General features: G+C 47.1%; 1 protein-coding gene across 3 annotated transcripts in view; it reads left to right on the forward strand.

Annotated features, from left to right (window-relative positions):
• FAM193A (family with sequence similarity 193 member A) overlaps positions 1-19138 on the forward strand; it is a 92452-nt gene that overhangs the window by 14096 nt on the left and 59218 nt on the right. For all 3 annotated transcript variants that reach the window (XM_044295553.1, XM_044295558.1, XM_044295565.1), the window contains exon 2: positions 17520-17585. In XM_044295553.1, the coding sequence (XP_044151488.1) occupies positions 17520-17585 (66 nt within the window). The remainder of the gene's footprint in view (positions 1-17519; positions 17586-19138) is intronic.

Here is a 19138-nt window from a genome sequence, read left to right on the forward strand (position 1 = left end):
CTTAAAGCTGAAGCTGATCTCACATGGTGTGGACTCCCCACCTCTAAGCCACAATCAGTGTGTATATATATAATGTATGTATGGAGTGCAGAATTATTAGGCAAGTTGTATTTTTGAGGATTAATTTTATTATTGAACAACAACCATGTTCTCAATGAACCCAAAAAACTCATTAATATCAAAGCTGAATATTTTTGGAAGTAGTTTTTAGTTTTAGCTATTTTAGGGGGATATCTGTGTGTGCAGGTGACTATTACTGTACATAATTATTAGGCAACTTAACAAAAAACAAATATATACCCATTTCAATTTTTTATTTTTACCAGTGAAACCAATATAACATCTCAACATTCACAAATATACATTTCTGACATTCAAAAACAAAACAAAAACAAATCAGTGACCAATAAAGCCACCTTTCTTTGCAAGGACACTCAAAAGCCTGCCATCCATGGATTCTGTCAGTGTTTTGATCTGTTCACCATCAACATTGCGTGCAGCAGCAACCACAGCCTCCCAGACACTGTTCAGAGAGGTGTACTGTTTTCCCTCCTTGTAAATCTCACATTTGATGATGGACCACAGGTTCTCAATGGGGTTCAGATCAGGTGAACAAGGAGGCCATGTCATTAGATTTTCTTCTTTTATACCCTTTCTTGCCAGCCACGTTGTGGAGTACTTGGACGCGTGTGATGGAGCATTGTCCTGCATGAAAATCATGTTTTTCTTACCTTGCAGACTTCTTCCTGTACCACTGCTTGAAGAAGGTGTCTTCCAGAAACTGGCAGTAGGACTGGGAGTTGAGCTTGACTCCATCCTCAACCCGAAAAGGCCCCACAAGCTCATCTTTGATGATACCAGCCCAAACCAGTACTCCACCTCCACCTTGCTGGCGTCTGAGTCGGACTGGAGCTCTCTGCCCTTTACCAATCCAGCCATCTGGCCCATCAAGACTCACTCTCATTTCATCAGTCCATAAAACCTTAGAAAAATCAGTCTTGAGATATTTCTTGGCCCAGTCTTGACGTTTCAGCTTGTGTGTCTTGTTCAGTGGTGGTCGTCTTTCAGCCTTTCTTACCTTGGCCATGTCTCTGAGTATTGCACACCTTGTGCTTTTGGGCACTCCAGTGATGTTGCAGCTCTGAAATATGGCCAAACTGGTGGCAAGTGGCATCTTGGCAGCTGCCCGCTTGACTTTTTTCAGTTCATGGGCAGTTATTTTGCGCCTTGGTTTTTCCACACGCTTCTTGCGACCCTGTTGACTATTTTGAATGAAACGCTTGATTGTCCGATGATCACGCTTCAGAAGCTTTGCAATTTTAAGAGTGCTGCATCCCTCTGCAAGATATCTCACTATTTCTGACTTTTCTGAGCCTGTCAAGTCCTTCTTTTGACCCATTTTGCCAAAGGAAAGGAAGTTGCCTAATAATTATGCACACCTGATATAGGGTGTTGATGTCATTAGACCACACCCCTTCTCATTACAGAGATGCACATCACCTAATATGCTTAATTGGTAGTAGGCTTTCGAGCCTATACAGCTTGGAGTAAGACAACATGCATAAAGAGGATGATGTGGTCAAAATACTCATTTGCCTAATAATTCTGCACGTAGTGTGTGTGTGTGTGTGTGTATATATATATATATATATATATATATATATATATATATATATATATATATATATATTATACATACTGTGTGCGGCCCGGCACTACATGGTAAATGAAGAGGACTACATAGAGATCTTGTGTAAATCACTGTGTCTTGGGGCCCTGTCTCCAAGCAACTCCGCTTCTTCCTCCGCCACCGCCGGCCCCTGAAGTCTGTGCGCTGACAGGTTGCTCATTTCCCCTGCTCAGCTCCGCTTTCTGCAATTTGCTGTTTGCTAATTACTGTGAGATGTCACTTGTATGAAAGTGATGTGCATGTACCATATGCGGAGAAGGGGGCGTTACCGCGCTGCTGGTCTGTATGCGATGCGCGCAGCCCGGTTATGTAATATCCATGTACATAGAGCCGCTCGGCACCTGTCGGGTCTGACAGATTATTGCCGTCGCTGCATCTTTTATTTGCTGACGACCGGAAGAATGAGTTGTATTCGTGGCTGAGCTTTCCAGGTAGTGGCGTTCTTTATTGTGCGCTGTTTGTGTCGTCCGTTGCTTGTGTTGTGCTGTCTTTGTCACGCACTTTAGCAGAGTGTCCCAGCCCGTGGTTTATTTCTCTTTGTTTTTAAGCAAATTGACTTTCCAAAACTTTTACATATTGTCTGATTTGTGTAAGTTTTTGTCCGCGATCATGCACCTGGCCGTGTGTCACCGTCCTGCTGTAACAGCTGAGGCACAAATACTATAGCATCATACCGTTTTGTGTGCGCAGCTCCTGTGCAGACCTATTGGCCTCCTGCTGAAAGGAGGTCAGTGGTTTGTCCACTAAGTATCCGTGTTTTGTCCTTGTGGCTGTTTTTCACGTTTGTGTTCCACGGACACTGCTAGGCTGAAAATTAGTTTCCACACTATCTCCTACTGATGGTCAGTGAAAACCACGGACGAAACACGGATGTATCCGTAATCACGGACAAAAGTAGGGAAGTGACTACATTCTCTGGAAAACCTCTGATGTGTGAATACACACATTAAAGTCAGTGGGTACGTGAGTGGTCCGTAAATCACTGATGTGTGGAAGAGGCCTAACTCCCATAGAAGGGAATGGAGCGTTCTGGGAATTGTAGCTTTCCAACCCTGGTGTGCCAAAGTTGTTGATCCCTGCTATACTCCGTGTCCTACAGTTTTTTGATAACATCTGAATGATTAAACAGTTTCTGGGATAGGTCAGGAGAGGTCATCTATCTGATCAGTGGGGTCTGTCTACCGGCACTGCCGCTGATTGCTGTGGCCTGTATTATACCAAGCACAGCGCCATATGTTGTTTAGTGGCTGTGCTTGGTATTGCAGCTCGGTCAATAGGACTGAGCTTCACAAAGGCCGGGTGACTGATGGATGTGATTTCAATGTCCTAGGTAATGTGCTGCAAACTCTTCAGACAGCTAATTTGTGTGATTTCCGTGAGATGAATCCCCACCGATCAGATATTGATGACCTCAATCTCAGAAAACCCCTCTATAGGGTTTATTCAAGTGGCTGAGATGAAAATATTCAAATGGGTGCGGCGTCCAGAGGTAATACAGTGCCAGCAAAGTGAGTGAGATCATTAGACAAATCTCATTTACACTTAGATTTTTTTTTTGTTCCGTGCGGACTTTGAAATCTGAAGCAGGTCAACTCTTTGTGCAGTTCAAATCTGCAGCAACGAACGCGAGTAACGCATCCGTTTTTGTTGCTGAAGCGCACAGAAATCTGCACGGAATTTCTGCAGGTCTACCCGCACCTATGGGTACGGATGGGAGTATGACTGCGAGATCAGACTACATAGGGTTTGCTTGTAGTCTGTAACCATGACGACACAAGTTCGTCTGGGAGTGGTATAACGAAAATGACAGGCTATTTTAGCGAAAAATTTCACTTAAATTTTTTAATTTTATTATATATATTTTTTTATTAACATGCATTGGAGCAATCCAGAACGATTTGCTGAAGTATTGATGCCCTGTAACACAGCACTCGGCGGCGGCTTTTGGTTCTGCAAGCTTTCCATGACCTGTAAACATATTATAGCCTGTTATTTGAAATGGAGCAGTGCTGGGAGCGCCGCGACCAGTCATGTCCCTGCTGCGGGGGTTAGAGAAAATCAGCATCCTGTGATTGTCATCACACTGATGGGTTAATAAGCGTAATATTTCTCTGGAAGGGGTTTGCACTAGTTGGTATATTTCCTTGGATTTGTTATGTAATGGTTATTGTCTTATATGTATACGGTTAGGCCTCTTTCACGCGACCGTGACGGATTAGGTCCGGATGCGTTCAGGGTGCGTTCAGTGAAACTCGCACCATTTTGCAAGCAAGTTCAGTCAGTTTTGTCTGATTGCGTTCAGTTTTTTCCGCGCGGGTGAAATGCATTTTTCATGCGCGTGATAAACTGAAGGTTTACAAACAACATCTCTTAGCAACCATCAGTGAAAAACGCATCACATCCGCACTTGCTTCCGGACGCAATGCGTTTTTTACTGAAGCCCCATTAATTCTATAGGGCCAGGGCTGCGTGAGCAAGCTGGCGTCTACCGCCCAGGTGAGCCCGGCAAGCTGGCGTCTACCGCCCAGGTGAGCCCGGCAAGCTGGCGTCTACCGCCCAGGTGAGCCCGGCAAGCTGGCGTCTACCGCCCAGGTGAGCCCGGCAAGCTGGCGTCTACCGCCCAGGTGAGCCCGGCAAGCTGGCGTCTACCGCCCAGGTGAGCCCGGCAAGCTGGCGTCTACCGCCCAGGTGAGCCCGGCAAGCTGGCGTCTACCGCCCAGGTGAGCCCGGCAAGCTGGCGTCTACCGCCCAGGTGAGCCCGGCAAGCTGGCGTCTACCGCCCAGGTGAGCCCGGCAAGCTGGCGTCTACCGCCCAGGTGAGCCCGGCAAGCTGGCGTCTACCGCCCAGGTGAGCCCGGCAAGCTGGCGTCTACCGCCCAGGTGAGCCCGGCAAGCTGGCGTCTACCGCCCAGGTGAGCCCGGCAAGCTGGCGTCTACCGCCCAGGTGAGCCCGGCAAGCCACGTATTCTCGGCAACCCTCCATTTACCATGACTGTTTTGAAAATAGCTGAGCGCTAGATTTTTGGAATTCCCATGGCGGTAAAGTGGGGAACGGAGAGGTCTCCTCACTTTCGTGGTTCGCTCTCTATACACTTTTGTGAGTCTTCAAAAAATTTATTAAAAAAACTCTTACTGCTCCATTGAATAAAATTCAATATCTTTGATAGACTAGCAGGAAGGGGAAGGAGAGTATGCCGGCAGAATCAGACTACACAGAATGCGTTTGTAGTCTGTAACCACGGAGCTGTGGGTGCATGACAATTTTTCAAATTAATTTTTATTTTTGTATAAAAACACTAGAAAAACTATAAAAATGTATTATTGCTGTGATCGTACTGACCCATAGAATGAAGGTAACAGGTGATTGTTACTGCATGGAGAACCACATTTTCCCCAATTCCATCTCCACCACCTACACTTCTGGTGCCTGCTGGACTGGAAATGTGACACGCATGTTGGCGCTGCCAGCCAATACATGGCCTTAGTGGTGACGTGCAGGCAGGGCACATGACTGCTACCACCGCTGCTTGGCCAGTCCCTTCCATGGGGCCGCAAAAAAATGGAAATGACTCCGTGTCCGCATTAAGGACAAGGATAGGACTGTTCTATTCCACAAAATGCGGAATGTGCGCGGCCGGTATCTGTTTTTTGTGGATCCACAATTTGCAGTGTGCATAAGCCCTTTTTGTAAGTGTTATTATATTGGCCCTAAGTGTTCATCCTCGCACGTCTGTCACACACAACTTCATATCTCATGAAAGTGTCACATAAACGGCACGCCGCAAGGTCTCGTACTGGGTGTGAACGGGAGTCTGTATAATTGCAGCACGCTTTATCGAAGGATTCGTGCTCCCTGCAAAGCAGCAAGCCCGAATATTAGCAACAGATGCCACGGGGTGACACCGCCTGATACCTGTCCACTCATGGAGGCCACTCGCTGTACTGGTGAATGTTAGGTGATGCAAACTGAGACGTCCGGCGAGTGGTGGCTGTCGCCCCTGCGTGTTAGTGTTTATTGCTGGGGAGCGCAGTAAAAGTTCTTTAATGCAGCTTTAAGAGGACCTGCTAATTCCACATGTGTGAATAGGGTTTTATAAAATCCTGTTGTCAAGCATTGTGCTGTAAATTTACTATGTGGAAAATAGGCAACATCTGCAATATTTTTACTACGTTTTGCATTGCAGTATTATATATTTTGCTGTCTGCAATATAATAGGCAGATATAAGCATGCTCTCAAATCTGAATGCGGCCTAATTGATTTCGCCCAGTTTTCGCCTGTGCTTTTGTAAAGTCCCAGGTTATATTGCGGCTTTGTGATCTGATGAGGGCAGTGGTGGGGAGACGAACTTGCCCTGTTTGAGTTTCAAGGTTATGTCCACCTTCATAACTTTTTTTTTTTTTTGTCCCAATCTATTTCCCATACATTTCAGACTATAAGACGCACCCCATGTTTAGATGACATAGCTGACCATTGAAGCAATCGGCAATGGCGCATGCGGTCACCTCAAAGGGGTTCTGCAGCTTTTTCTTACTGATGAGCTATACTCAGGATAGGTCATCAGCATGTGATTGGTAGGGGTCCGACACATGGGACCCCCGCCAATCAGCTGTTTTAGAAGGCAGCGACACTGGCAGTAGCACTGCAGCCTTCTCGTTTCCCATCAGGACCAGTGACGCCATCACTAGTATCACTAGTCTAGGTGTGCCTAAGCCCCCTTGAGGTGAACGGGGTTTAGCTGCGCCCAGCCCAATGATACTGGTCGTGACCTCACTGGTCCTGTGGTAAACGAGAAGGCTGCAGTGCTACTGCCAGTGTCGCTGCCTTCTCAAACAGCTGATTGGCGGGGTCCCAGATTTCAGACCCCCGCCAATCAGACTGCTGATGATCTATCCAGAGGATTGATCAGCAATCTCTGGCACTCCAGGTGTTGTGAAACTACATCTCCCATCATGTACACTTGCTTGGCTGTTCTTTGAACTCCCACAGAAGTGAAAGGAGCATGCTAGGAGTCGTAGTTTCACAACAGCTGAAGTGCCAAAGGTTGCTCATTCCCTGGGATAGATCATCAGTAATAAAAAGCTGCAGAACCCCTTTAAATGTGCCTCCTACCATCATTGTCTGTAGTGTCCCACCATGCTTGTTCTGCTGGAGCAGGGATCAGCAACCTCCGGCACTCCAGCTGTTCTGAAACTACAACTCCCAGTATCCTCTTTACACTTCTATGAAACAGGAGGGTAAAGTTGCATGCTGGGAGTTGTAGTTTGGGGACACCATACTTGTAATTACACCTGCTCACCACTGCATTGCTGCAGCGAGCAGGTAAATAGAACAAAGAAGGCAGCGCTCGTATGTACACTGCCTTCTCTTCAAACAGCTGATCAGTGGGAGTGCCGCGAGTCAGACCCGCGCTGATCTGATACACCCTGAGGCCACAGTTCTTGCATAAGGCCTCTTTCACACAAGCGTGTACGGATAAGGTCTGGATGCGTTGCGGTAAACCTGTGCGAGTAGGTACCCAATTGCAGTCAGTTTTGACTGGGATTGTTTTCCGTTTTTATCGTGCGGGTGCAATGTGTTTTACACTCGCGTGATAAAAAACTGAATGTGGTACCCTGACCCGAACTTCTTCACAGAAGTTCAGGTTTGGGTTCAAGGTTGTGTAGATTGTATTATTTCCCCTTATAACATGGTTATAAGGGAAAATAATAGCATTCTGATACAGAATGCATAGTACAATAGGGCTGGAGGGGTTAAAAAAAATAAAAATAAAATTTAACTCACCTTAATCCACTTGTTCGCGCAGGTGGCATCTCTTCTGTCTTCTTTGAGGAATAGGACCTTTGATGTCACTACACTCATCACATGGTCTGTCACATGATCCATCACCATGGTAAAAGATCATGTGATGAGCGTAGTGAGGTCATCAAAGTTCCTATTCCTCAAAGGTGAGTTAAATTATTAATTTTTTTAACCCCTCCAGCCCTATCGTACTATGCATTCGGTATTCAGAATGCTATTATTTTCCCTTATAACCATGTTATAAGGGAAAATAATAAAGATCAGGTCCCCATCCCGATCGTCTCCTAGCAACCGTGCGTGAAAATCGCACCGCATCCGCACTTGCTTGCGGATGCTCGCGATTTTTTACGCAGCCCCATTCACTTCTATGGGGCCTGCGTTACGTGAAAATCGCAGCATGTTCTATATTGTGCGTTTTTCACGCAACGCAAAAGTGATGCGTGAAAATCACCGCTCATGTGCACAGCCCCATAGAAATGAATGGGTCCGGATTTAGTGCGGGTGCAATGCGTTCACCTCGCGCATTGCACCCGTGTGGAAATCTCGCCTGTGTGATAGAGGCCTAAGAGGGGCGCTGGCAGTAGGAACCGCACTAATCGGGGAATGATGACATATCCCAAAGATGGGTGATTAAAGAGGTTGTCCCATCTCTTCTTTTTCCACGGGAGTTACGGAAGCAGCGTCGCTTGTTCTGCGTTTCTATTCTCTTAGCGCCAATTCACTACAATAGGAGTTGGAGAAGCAGCAGATCTCCGGCCCGCTCGGGTGTTTCTGTAAGCCTGGTGCTTAGACCCAATCCCTGTAATATTTATTACTTGGAAAATAACTGACCATGGTTTATTTATTGCCATGCGGACGGATCACGGACCCATTCAAGTTGATTGGGTCTGCATCCATCTGCAGAAACCGCATGGTGCCCCTGCATTGGGGACCCCAAATTGAGGTCCCCAATGCACGAAACGGACGTGTGCATGAGCCCTAAGGCAGGACCCTATAGGCGATTTTGCACTGACATGTATAATACACTGCACTAGAGGAGTGCAGCAAATCGCACAGCTAAAGCAGTGTTTTATGAAAAAATAATTAAAAGGACGTGATGGATAAGTGGCTGTAATTTGTAAAGGTGATTAAAGTCGTACATTGATGTACACTTAGTTTTTCTTAGGTCCATGTCCAGCTTGGTCATTTATACGCTTTCCATATTGCATTGTACCTGCGGTGTTACCATAGTACGCCCCTCATTTGGCACCGGACTCTGCTGTCCCATAGAAGGTGGTGGTCCAGTATCGCTCCTTTCACACAAGGAACTCGGGGACCACGGTTCTCGTGGTTGGTGGGGTCCCAGCAGTGGGACTCTCAATGATCTTACCTGTGGAAATATTGTTTGTGCACCAACCCCTTAACAAGGGAGAAATTATGTTTAGTTGAAATGACCCCCGATGCTGTCCACCATGGACGTCAGTCCTAAGTCACCCATGTTGCAGAATATTTGGGTGTAATAGGTAGGGATCGACCGATATAGATTTCTTTAGAGCCGATACCGATAATCTGTGAACTTTCAGGCCGATAGCCGATAATTTATACCGATATTTTATATCTCAATATATATAATATAATAAACTGAGGTGGTGGAAATTTGCATTTGGCACTAGTATATTATAAATGTAAATTATAAATTACTAACGCCCTTAGTTGGTAGTCAATTTATAATTTACATTTATAATATACTAGTGCCAATTTCCACCCCCCCCCCCCTCACCGATTTTTTTAACCCCCATCAGCCCTTGGATCCGCCCTTTATTAACCACCATCAGCCCTTGGATCAGCCCTTTATTAACCCCCATCAGACCTCAGATTAGACCTTTATTAACCCCTATCAGACCTCAGATGAATAAAATAAAAAACTCCTCGCCTCTCCTGTGCCGCAGCTCCTCATCTCACTCCCCTGTCTTCTCCAGCCCGTGCTGCACTGTCACCTGACAGCATGCAGCGTCCGGTCATATTGCGCGCACTACGTCCTGACGCTGTATGGGGTCAGGACAGTGCAGTGCGGGCCCCATCAAAGAAGACCAGGGAGGGTGAGTATGGGAAGCACTTGCTGCGCTTCTCCCCCGCTCCTTGCTTCCAATGCATACTAGTGCGTGCTGCCATAATGGAAGTGCTCACTAGTATTCTCTTTATACTAGTTATCGGTATATCGGCAAGGTTAGATGACGATAATGTAGAAAATCCTGAATATCAGCCGATAATATCCGATAATCGGGCGATCCCTAATAGGGTTGCTGTGCAGGTTTCCAAATAATAGGGTTGCTGTGCAGGTTTCCAAAAAACAGCGCCACACCCGTCGATGGTTTCTGTTTGGAATTACAATTCTACCCTTTTTACTTCAAGGGACCATTCCTTTAAGGCCTCATGCAGACGGTCCGCAAGTCGCTGATCTGCAAAATAAGGGTACCGGCTGTGTGCTTGCCACAATTTTCTCAGTCCTATCAATAGTAATGACTATTCTCGGCCACAAAACGGACAGGAATAGGACATGTTCTACCATTTGTGGAACAGAACACACGATCCCTGTGCTGTCCGCATTTATTATTTTTTTGTTGAGCAGTAGAAAATGTCTGTCTGTGCGATACGTTAAAAAAAAAAAAAAAAAAAATGGCAGTCGTATGCATGAGGCCTTCTTTTGGCTGGATGTATAGTAAAGGCATCCAGCATTTCTTGTCTGCATTTGACTCCTGATACTATATGTACCCCCCCTTCTACGTGCATGCGCCCCTGCTGTCAGCCCCCTCCTCATTACTGTTTACAGGTGAAGCAGGTACCAGAGTTTTTCCCAATCTGAAAAAAACACATCTTCATTTAGCAACAGAAAATAAAAAGCGAGCACTTCCAGGGGTCTGCTGCCCCGGGGCATGTACCCGCTGTCAGTGGCTGCCACTCGCTGTGCTGATTATATTAGCAGTTTAGTGACTGAACTGCGGTAGGTTTCGTATAGCTGCCCATCTGCTGTCATGCAGGACAAACACTGGGAAAACAAGCCGTCACGTTGTCAAAAATTAAGTTTTTTTTCCCTCTTTACCTTAGTCCTATCTGCTTCAGGCAAAGCTGGATGATAGTTTAACGCTGGGTTCACACCTGAGCGTTTTACAGCGCGTTCAACACATGAAAACCAATGCTTCCCTATGGTCCTGGTTCACACTTGAGCGTTTTACAGCGCGTTTGAACGCGCTGAAAAACGCCCTACGCTCAAAAAAATTCTTGAGCTTCTTTGGGGCGTTTTGTCGCGCGTTCCCGTACATAGACTTTCGGGAACGCGCGACAATGGGCGTTCGCTTGTCTCTGTATGCGCGATTGTAAACGCTGGTACAATCGCGCATACAGAGCGCTCCTTTCAGAACGCTCAGGTGTGAACCCAGCGTAAAGGGTATTCCATTTCATAAAGTCGGGGCCTATTAGCAAACACTTTGGTGGGGGCAAGTCAGGTTGATTTTGAGAATTAAGGGGGCGCTCTGCTGTCACTCTTTCCCTGCATATTGTGCCCCCTCCATTCAAGTGAACCAGTGCTGCGCTACCCCCCAGAAGTGGCGGTGGGGCGAGAGGTGTATTCACATAGTATATTCTAACACCATTGAATTGCCGTACTAAAGACATCCTAGGTCAGGGATCAGCAACTTCTGGCACTCCTGCTGCTGTGAAACTACAACTCCCAGCATGCAACCTTACTCAGCTGTTCTTGTAACTCCCGCAGAAGTGAAATGAAGATTCTGGGAGTTGTAGTTTCAGAACAGCCGGCGGTTGCTCATCCTTGGCCGGCACTAGAGAAACCTCCTGATCCTGGCATGTTAACCATTTGATTGTCACATTGAGAGCGACTGCAGCGTGATCAAAAGGGATTCTCCTCTTCGATCACGTCACTGGGCTTTCCTAAGACGATGGGGGAAATGATGCATCATTTCCTGAGCAGCCCGTGCCGTAGTGACGCATTCGGAGGTACACAAATATGTTAAAAATCACCAAAGGATAAAGTCAGGAAACTATATCTTAAAGGGGTTTGTCCCGTTTTCCCATATTGATGACCCATCCTCGGGATAAGTCATCAATATCCGATTGGCGCTTGTCCTACTCCGGGGATCCCCGCCGCAGCGCTGTTTTCTTCACTGTTTACCTGATAGCGTAGCAGTGGCAGTATAATTACAGCTCCGCCATCCCATTCACTTCAATAGTGGGGCCATGGAACGGAGGTACGGATGCGGACAGCTCACGTTGTACTGACCGCATCTATCGTGACCCCATTTAAATGTAATGTCCTCATTTTTTTGGGGTCGGATGTGGACCTATTCACTTCGATGGGGCTGCAAAGGTCGCAGACAGCACTCCGTGCGCTGTTCGCCTCCGCAGGTCCATTCAGTTTCCTATTGTCTGTGTCACCGTCAAGGATATCATTGCTCTATTGTTGGCCAGACGTTCGGGCAAAATGCAGGACACAAACAGCCAGTATCTGTGTTTTATGGACCGCAAAACTGACATGGTCATGTGCTTGAGGCCTAAAGGTCCAGTTGGTGGTGTCCAGAGGTGGATATATGCCCCCAATGTGTAAGATGGGAATACCCCTTTAAGTGGTTAATTGTCAGATGAAATCATTGCATTGGGCGACTAGTATCGGGAGAGGTTATTGTATTGGAGTGGCCTGGAGAAACGATGGCTATAATGTAGAAAATACGGTGTAATGCGCTGGGCGTGTTTATGGCTGGGGTTCTCCTGCAGCCGGCGGCTGCGTCCCAGGACGTGTCATTGGCTTCATGTATAGCCGGTATCTGACTTCTCTGCTTTGAAGGTGACGAGTGACTCCGCTTTTCTGGGCGGTCTCTTCCATTGAGCTGCGCTCTGCATGTGACAGTCGTGGAGTGTCTTTTTCCCATGCCGGCCCTTTGTAAATCTGCAGCAGGAAGCAGGGTTGTGTACAGGGACAGACCGCCTGCTCATTTACATGATAATGCCTGGCCGGACCTGTCGCCACGTCCTGGGGGGTGCCGGGTGACTTCATGCTATGGGAGGGGAGGCTGCCGTCTCTGTGTGTGCAGCTGTTTCAGCATGGGGGTCTTGCAGAGTTTGCAGGAGGGAGCAGCGATAGTGGTGTAGCGGTAGCAGCCACACCCGGGCCTTCAGAAGACACAAGTATCATAAATGGTACATGAAGGGTTGGGGTCTTGTTATACATTTTGCGTTGGCGCAAAACTACAGCTCCCAGCATGCCCGGCCAGCTGAAGAGCCACAGGTTGGACCTGACCTTGATTATTCAGTGCTGATATTTCCAGCCCGTTGTAGCACCTCAAGGCGCCTATTGTACTTGCCTGGAATTCGTGTAGTTATCCCACCTTTTGTAGGCGGCCCTTTTGAGAACAAAAGGTTCAGGCATGATGAAATCCAACATGCCCGATCAGCTACTGCCTGGAGAGTCGGTAAATGGTCAACCATTCCCACCGGGTATGGCCACCGTTCATCTAATATCAGCTTGAGTATACATGCAGCAAACATTTGTGTTTAGTGCCATAGGGACTCGGAGTGCCACAGTCCTGGACCCTATAATATAGATATTCACCCCGAGAAACAATACATATGGGGCATAAAATATGGTGTTTCTTGCTCCATCGTAACTTCAAATCACATTAAGAGTTAATTGATGATTAATGTAAAAAAAACTGAAAATCGGACATCATTTAGTACATGACTATCTCTAACTAACAAAGCTAGAACCAGCCCTGTACCTCACATGGATCCAGAGATCTCCCCACTCATTGCTCTGCGAGATTTATATCAAGCTGACAGCTCAGGGGAGTGTCTTTATTACGGCAGCGCGGTGGGCGTGTCCATGCTCTCCCTATCGCAGCGCGGTGGGCGTGTCCATGCTCTCCCTATCGCAGCGCGGTGGGCGTGTCCATGCTCTCACTATCGCAGCGCGGTGGGCGTGTCCATGCTCTCCCTATCGCAGCGCGGTGGGCGTGTCCATGCTCTCCCTATCGCAGCGCGGTGGGCGTGTCCATGCTCTCCCTATCGCAGCGCGGTGGGCGTGTCCATGCTCTCCCTATCGCAGCGCGGTGGGCGTGTCCATGCTCTCCCTATCGCAGCGCGGTGGGCGTGTCCATGCTCTCCCTATCGCAGCGCGGTGGGCGTGTCCATGCTCTCCCTATCGCAGCGCGGTGGGCGTGTCCATGCTCTCCCCATCGCAGCGCGGTGGGCGTGTCCATGCTCTCCCCATCGCAGCGCGGTGGGCGTGTCCATGCTCTCCCCATCGCCGCGCAGTTGAAAGATGATACTGAGCATGTGCATCTGTCTCGGTGAGCAAGTCAAAGAAATAAGAAAAAGAACAAACAGGTGGCGCTATACAGATACATTTTATTGAATAACTCAGTGGCTATGCTAAATTTTTAATTACATGCAATTACAAAAGTATTCATATCCAGGAGCTGGTTTGAAAAATGTAGAATATTTGTGGGACAACTCCTTTAACATAAAGTGCCACAGACACTACTGACCTGCAGCACGTGTGATTGGTTGGAAGACCACTTTATATAGAGGATAGGGGCTGCTTCTGGATCCAGTACAGTACACCCAAAAAATAACATGGAGCCGCCCTCCCCTTCCAAAGGAATTACTCTGCTGGACACCAGGTGAGGATGGCGCTCTGGTATTTTTCGGGTGCGCTCTGTGTGTGCTGTATTGGACCCCATAATGTGATCGGCTGTAGAGTTTACCCCTGTACAGACTTGGAACAATCAGTGAATGCTGGACGATTTCCCCTCTGCAGCCTGAGGAATGGTGAATGCAGCTCTAGGTTATAACGCAGGCTGTTACTCTAAAGAACTTTTTGGTTACCTCATGAGATGAAATCCACGTTACCCAGTGCCCAGTCGGCTGTGTCCAGCTTGGTACATGATTATAATGGCTTATGGAGCCATAGAAATTGTGAGCTCATATTCTGATAAGCCTGACCCTGAGGATCAGCCGAGCCGCACTCAACTGAGTGCTTCTGCCCCGATCGCTGGGGGTCTGAGTACCTGAATCATTCAAAATGTCTGTCCTGCCTATCTGCAGGAAACCGGCGCCTTACGTGTAAAGAATACTTTAACCGTAACGTCTTGGGAGCGTTCCCCTCAGAGCGGTGATGCCGTTATCATAGTAACTCGCCATGATACTGTAGGCACCAAGGATTTCAGCTGCTTCATGGTGAGAGGATCAAGGCATGCACTTGTCAGAAAGGAACCTATGAGGACATGTTCACATGGCGAGCTTTACTTGTGTCAAAACACACTTAAAGGGGTTGTCCAGGTTTTAGATGATGACCTATTCTGATCACTATCACATCAGTGGGGGTCTGACACCCTGGACCCCGCTGATCAGCTGTTCTAAGCACTGCAGCGAAGCACGTAAGTTAAAGGGCGCTGATCTGCAGTACACCAGAATGGCCACTATACAGAGGATGGAGCTGTACTCCCGGTTACGTTTTCTGCGTTTGTTCCGGCGCCTATACTGTGAACAGCTGATTGGGTGGGTGCTGTCTGAGCTGTTAGTATCACTACTAGGGGTGACCGACTGTCGTATACAATGACTCTGCAGATCATGACACCAGTGTGTCGCTCCACAGCAGACAGGGGTGTGAAGAAGGGGCCTCATGGTGGACAGTGAAACTGGGAGCTGCTCGCGGTTGTCAGAAGATCAAACGATCCAGAGCCTGTTCGCCGAGGGTGTGCGCCCTCACATAACCACTGCTCCCAACACCTCCTAACAGGTAGGTCAGAACAGCCAAGATGTCTGACAGTTTGTCGACACGACCATCCTGCTTCCCTCAGGCCAATCATCAGCCCCCCTCTCAGTCTATCCACTGGGCAAAATGTCTGACAGCATTATGTCAGTACCGTTCATTACATCACGTCGGGCAGGAACACACAGCATTAGAAATCATTATAATGCCGTGAGGTCCTGCCACTGGAGCAGAGTTCAGGCCGGGAAATAACGCTCCCTCACGAAGTATCTTCCCCGGAGTGAACTCTCTCGTCTGAAACTGGACTCAAGTGACCATGAAGCTTTCTGTTGAGCCTTGTAACGTCGGGCCGCTCGGTGAAGGCGTAGGAGTATTACGTTGGATTTTATGTTGTGCCTGAACCTTGTTTGTGACTGTGGTTAAACAGAAAACTGAACCCCGTGAACACCTGGCCTCCTCGGAGGACACAACATGGCTGCTGTCTGCGCCGTCGTCACTGGTCTCGGAGTACTACTTCTGACTATTTTTAGGCTTTTGCAACCTGGTAACAGGATGCAGAATTATTAATATTTGACTCGAGCAACTGGTTTTGTCGAGAGCTGATTTGTATGGGCTGAAGATGCCAGCCTTTATTGGTGCCCTGTCCTCGTCGTTGGCGCACCACATTTTATCCCTCATTGGCTTGTACTAGTTATGGGCCTCAGGTGCACCCATTAAACTGCACCCATAAGTGTCAGATGCAGGGGGATAGGTGGCACTCATGGCATGAAAGGGCTATGTGGCAGCTAATCTGCGGCATGGAGAAGGCTTGTGATATTGTAAGGACTATTATTAAAGGTCCATCTGGGTGTGGGTCCTGCTATGTATCATTCATGAAGTTTTTTTTAACAGACATGCCCCAAAGTGAACAAGGCCTTAAGCTGTCCGTACACATTACATGTATACAGGTCGATGTCTTAGGGGGTACCTTTAATTCCATGTTCGCTCCTTGTGTCCGCTTTTTGCCGTCCATGTGTCATCTGTATTCCACGGACGCTGCTCAGCCGAAAATGAGATTCCAGAGCGTCTCCTACCAATCGGATGCCATCGGTGTAGTGTCTGTGGGTTTTTCACGGACCCACAGACTTTAATGGGTGCACCTTGTCCGCATCACAGACTGAAGTAGTGCATGTCTCCATGATTTTTCCACTGACGTGAAAAAATAAAAATATGGAGGTCAATGGGTATTTGTGCTTTCCGTCTAAAACAGAAATGTGAACGAGGACTCTCTGTGGTGAGAACACGTCTCTTATTTTGCGGCGCTGGTGGTTTCACAGGAGGTTTGAAATATCGAAGAGGTGGTGCAAGGGTATTGGTACATGTGCCCTCAGTATGCCCTGCTGTACATGTCATGATAGGTGCATGTTCTTGTCTGGAATTTTAAATATTATGCAGTTATGTTTTAATTTTGGTAAATTCCGCAGTTACCTTTTTTGTTTGGTGGATTCACACATGATGGGTATTTTGTGGCATTTTTCAACACATTTGGGGCTTTAGTGGCCTTTTTTGACATGTGCTTTTTTTAGCACCTCCAGATGTTAGCTAGGGAAATAGGAGAAGCAGGACATTTTTCTTGCTTGTGGTGTTTTTTTTCTATTTTTCTTTATTTTTTGGGCGTTTTTTTTTTTTTCCTGCCATTTTCCCATCTTTTCTCTGTAGGAAAAAATGCTGAAAAGCCTTTTGTTTGGCAAAAATGTTCCTCCAAACTCTAGCGGTTTCTACTGTGTTTTTGTAGCTCAGGTTCATGTGTGTACGGGCACTTTTAGTGTAGAACCAGTACGGTTGACGTGCGTGTGCATTCCGTATTTTGTGGAATGGAACAGCCGACCCCTTATAGAACAGTCCTATCCTTGTCCGTAATGCGGACAATAATAGGACATGTTCTATTTTTTTTTTGCGGAACGGAAATACGGACATACGGAAACGGAATGCACACGGAGTAACTTCTTTTTTTTTTTGCTGACCCGTTGAACAGAATGATTCCGTATACAGTCTGCAAAAAAAAAAAAAAAGGAACGGGCACTGAAAGAATATACGTTTGTTTGCATGAGTACAGATTGCAGTAGATATCTATGGGGAGAGCTGCGTGCCTTTGATAGTCCCATCATGCACTTGCCCGACCTACCTGCATATGCACGCCTACGTGTAAAGGTGTAGTCTCTCTACTGATGGCAAATCGCTTCTCCGTGTAATAAGGTTTCTTCTGTTTTTTTTTTTTTTTTTATTCCAGATTGCATTAAACGGTACCCCTTTCACAGATGGACCACTCAGTTCCGATTTCACCGGCGTCCCACAGGTAAGAGAGGCTGTATGTGAAGTATTGTCTTAGAATGATATTTCTATTTTAAATCCCATTTGTTTTTTTAATTGACCTTTTTAGAAGATTTTTACCTTTTTCACCTTCCGCTTTATCCTAGACTTTCTTCCTTACTATGTGGTCTTCGTGTTATTCATTAGGTCTACTTCAGACCACCCCGTTTCAAAATTTCAGATATGTTTTTTTTTATTTTATTTTTTTATTATATACAGCGAGCACTGATGCGATAGAGGATGTTTATGAATAAATGTAAAACTGGGTTTTACTAGTTGGCGGGGGTGGCCCTGCCCGGTCTGACACTATGCAATCAGTGCTGCCGTTGACCCTGTACAAGCGCATATCCCGAACTGCTAACACCCAGATGGCAATTCCTTCATAAACTTCTAGAAGGAATAACAGAGGAGCAACACACAGTTACATGAAAAGATGCTTCTGAATGCTTATTACATGGAGAATGCAACTAGTTACTGAAGTGGACCTGTCGGGAGAGGTGACGGCTCCTATTTAGGGTTGCAGGCAAACGTAGAATATTATGTCCGAATATTATGTGGAAATTCCCGCTGCAAAATCCATGCCTATTACATGTGCGTTTCATGGCGTATTTTCTGCAGATTTTAACTGGATTTCACCACTCGTGTAAGGGCTCGTTCACATGAACGTGTGATGCCCGTTACCGTATTGCGGACCCGCAATACACTGGCACCGTTCCGTGGCCATTCGGCATCACGGATGCTGACCAATTCATTCCAATGGGTCCGCAAATCTGGAGATGCAGAACGGAACACTATGGAAGCACTACGGAGTGCTTTCTGGGGTTCCGTTCTGTGCTTCCGCACCACAAAAAGATAGAATTTGCTTTTATCTTTTTGCGGAACGGAAGGATCGCAGAACCGTTCAAGTGAATGGGTCTGCGATCCCCATACGCCTGCCCCACGGACGGTGCCCGTGCATTGCGGACCGCAGCACGGGATTCGTGTGAACAAGCCTTAAGAGGGAGATCTAAATAGATTGTTAAAATTTGCACCCCTTGAGAATTTACATTCACTCAATTTCTGCAGCGTGTAGATGAGAGGTTAAAATTTCATCTTCTTTGTGGACTTTCTGGTGGAAAAATGAATCTGGCCCCAGATCAAACATTAAAAAAAAGCAAAAAAACAACCGCTACTGGCCTTTCTAGTCTTCAGGGCTCTGCTCACACCTAACACCGGCCAGCCTGCCATATCGGGGCCCTCTAGATGCAGGGACCGGGCTGCGGCTCCTATAGTCACGCCCTCCTGTAATAAAACATGCAGTGATTGGAGGACCACCGTTGTACAGTATGTGGTCACAGATCCCAAATACTGCTGTGTGCAGGGGTCTCCTTTCCACAGTTTAGCAGTCGTGGTGGTAACACCAGCTGAAATCAGTAGACGGCTCGTCCAGTGGTCGTCCTAGTCGGTGCATAGCCCAGCACAGGTTGCACCATGCTGTGTAGTCGTATGTGGGTTTTCTCTTGTTCTGTATAGTCTATGGAGTGACCCTTTCCATATGTA

This window comes from Bufo gargarizans, chromosome 1 (assembly GCF_014858855.1).
Source record: "Bufo gargarizans isolate SCDJY-AF-19 chromosome 1, ASM1485885v1, whole genome shotgun sequence".
In the NCBI taxonomy this organism is placed as follows: Eukaryota; Metazoa; Chordata; class Amphibia; order Anura; family Bufonidae; genus Bufo; species Bufo gargarizans.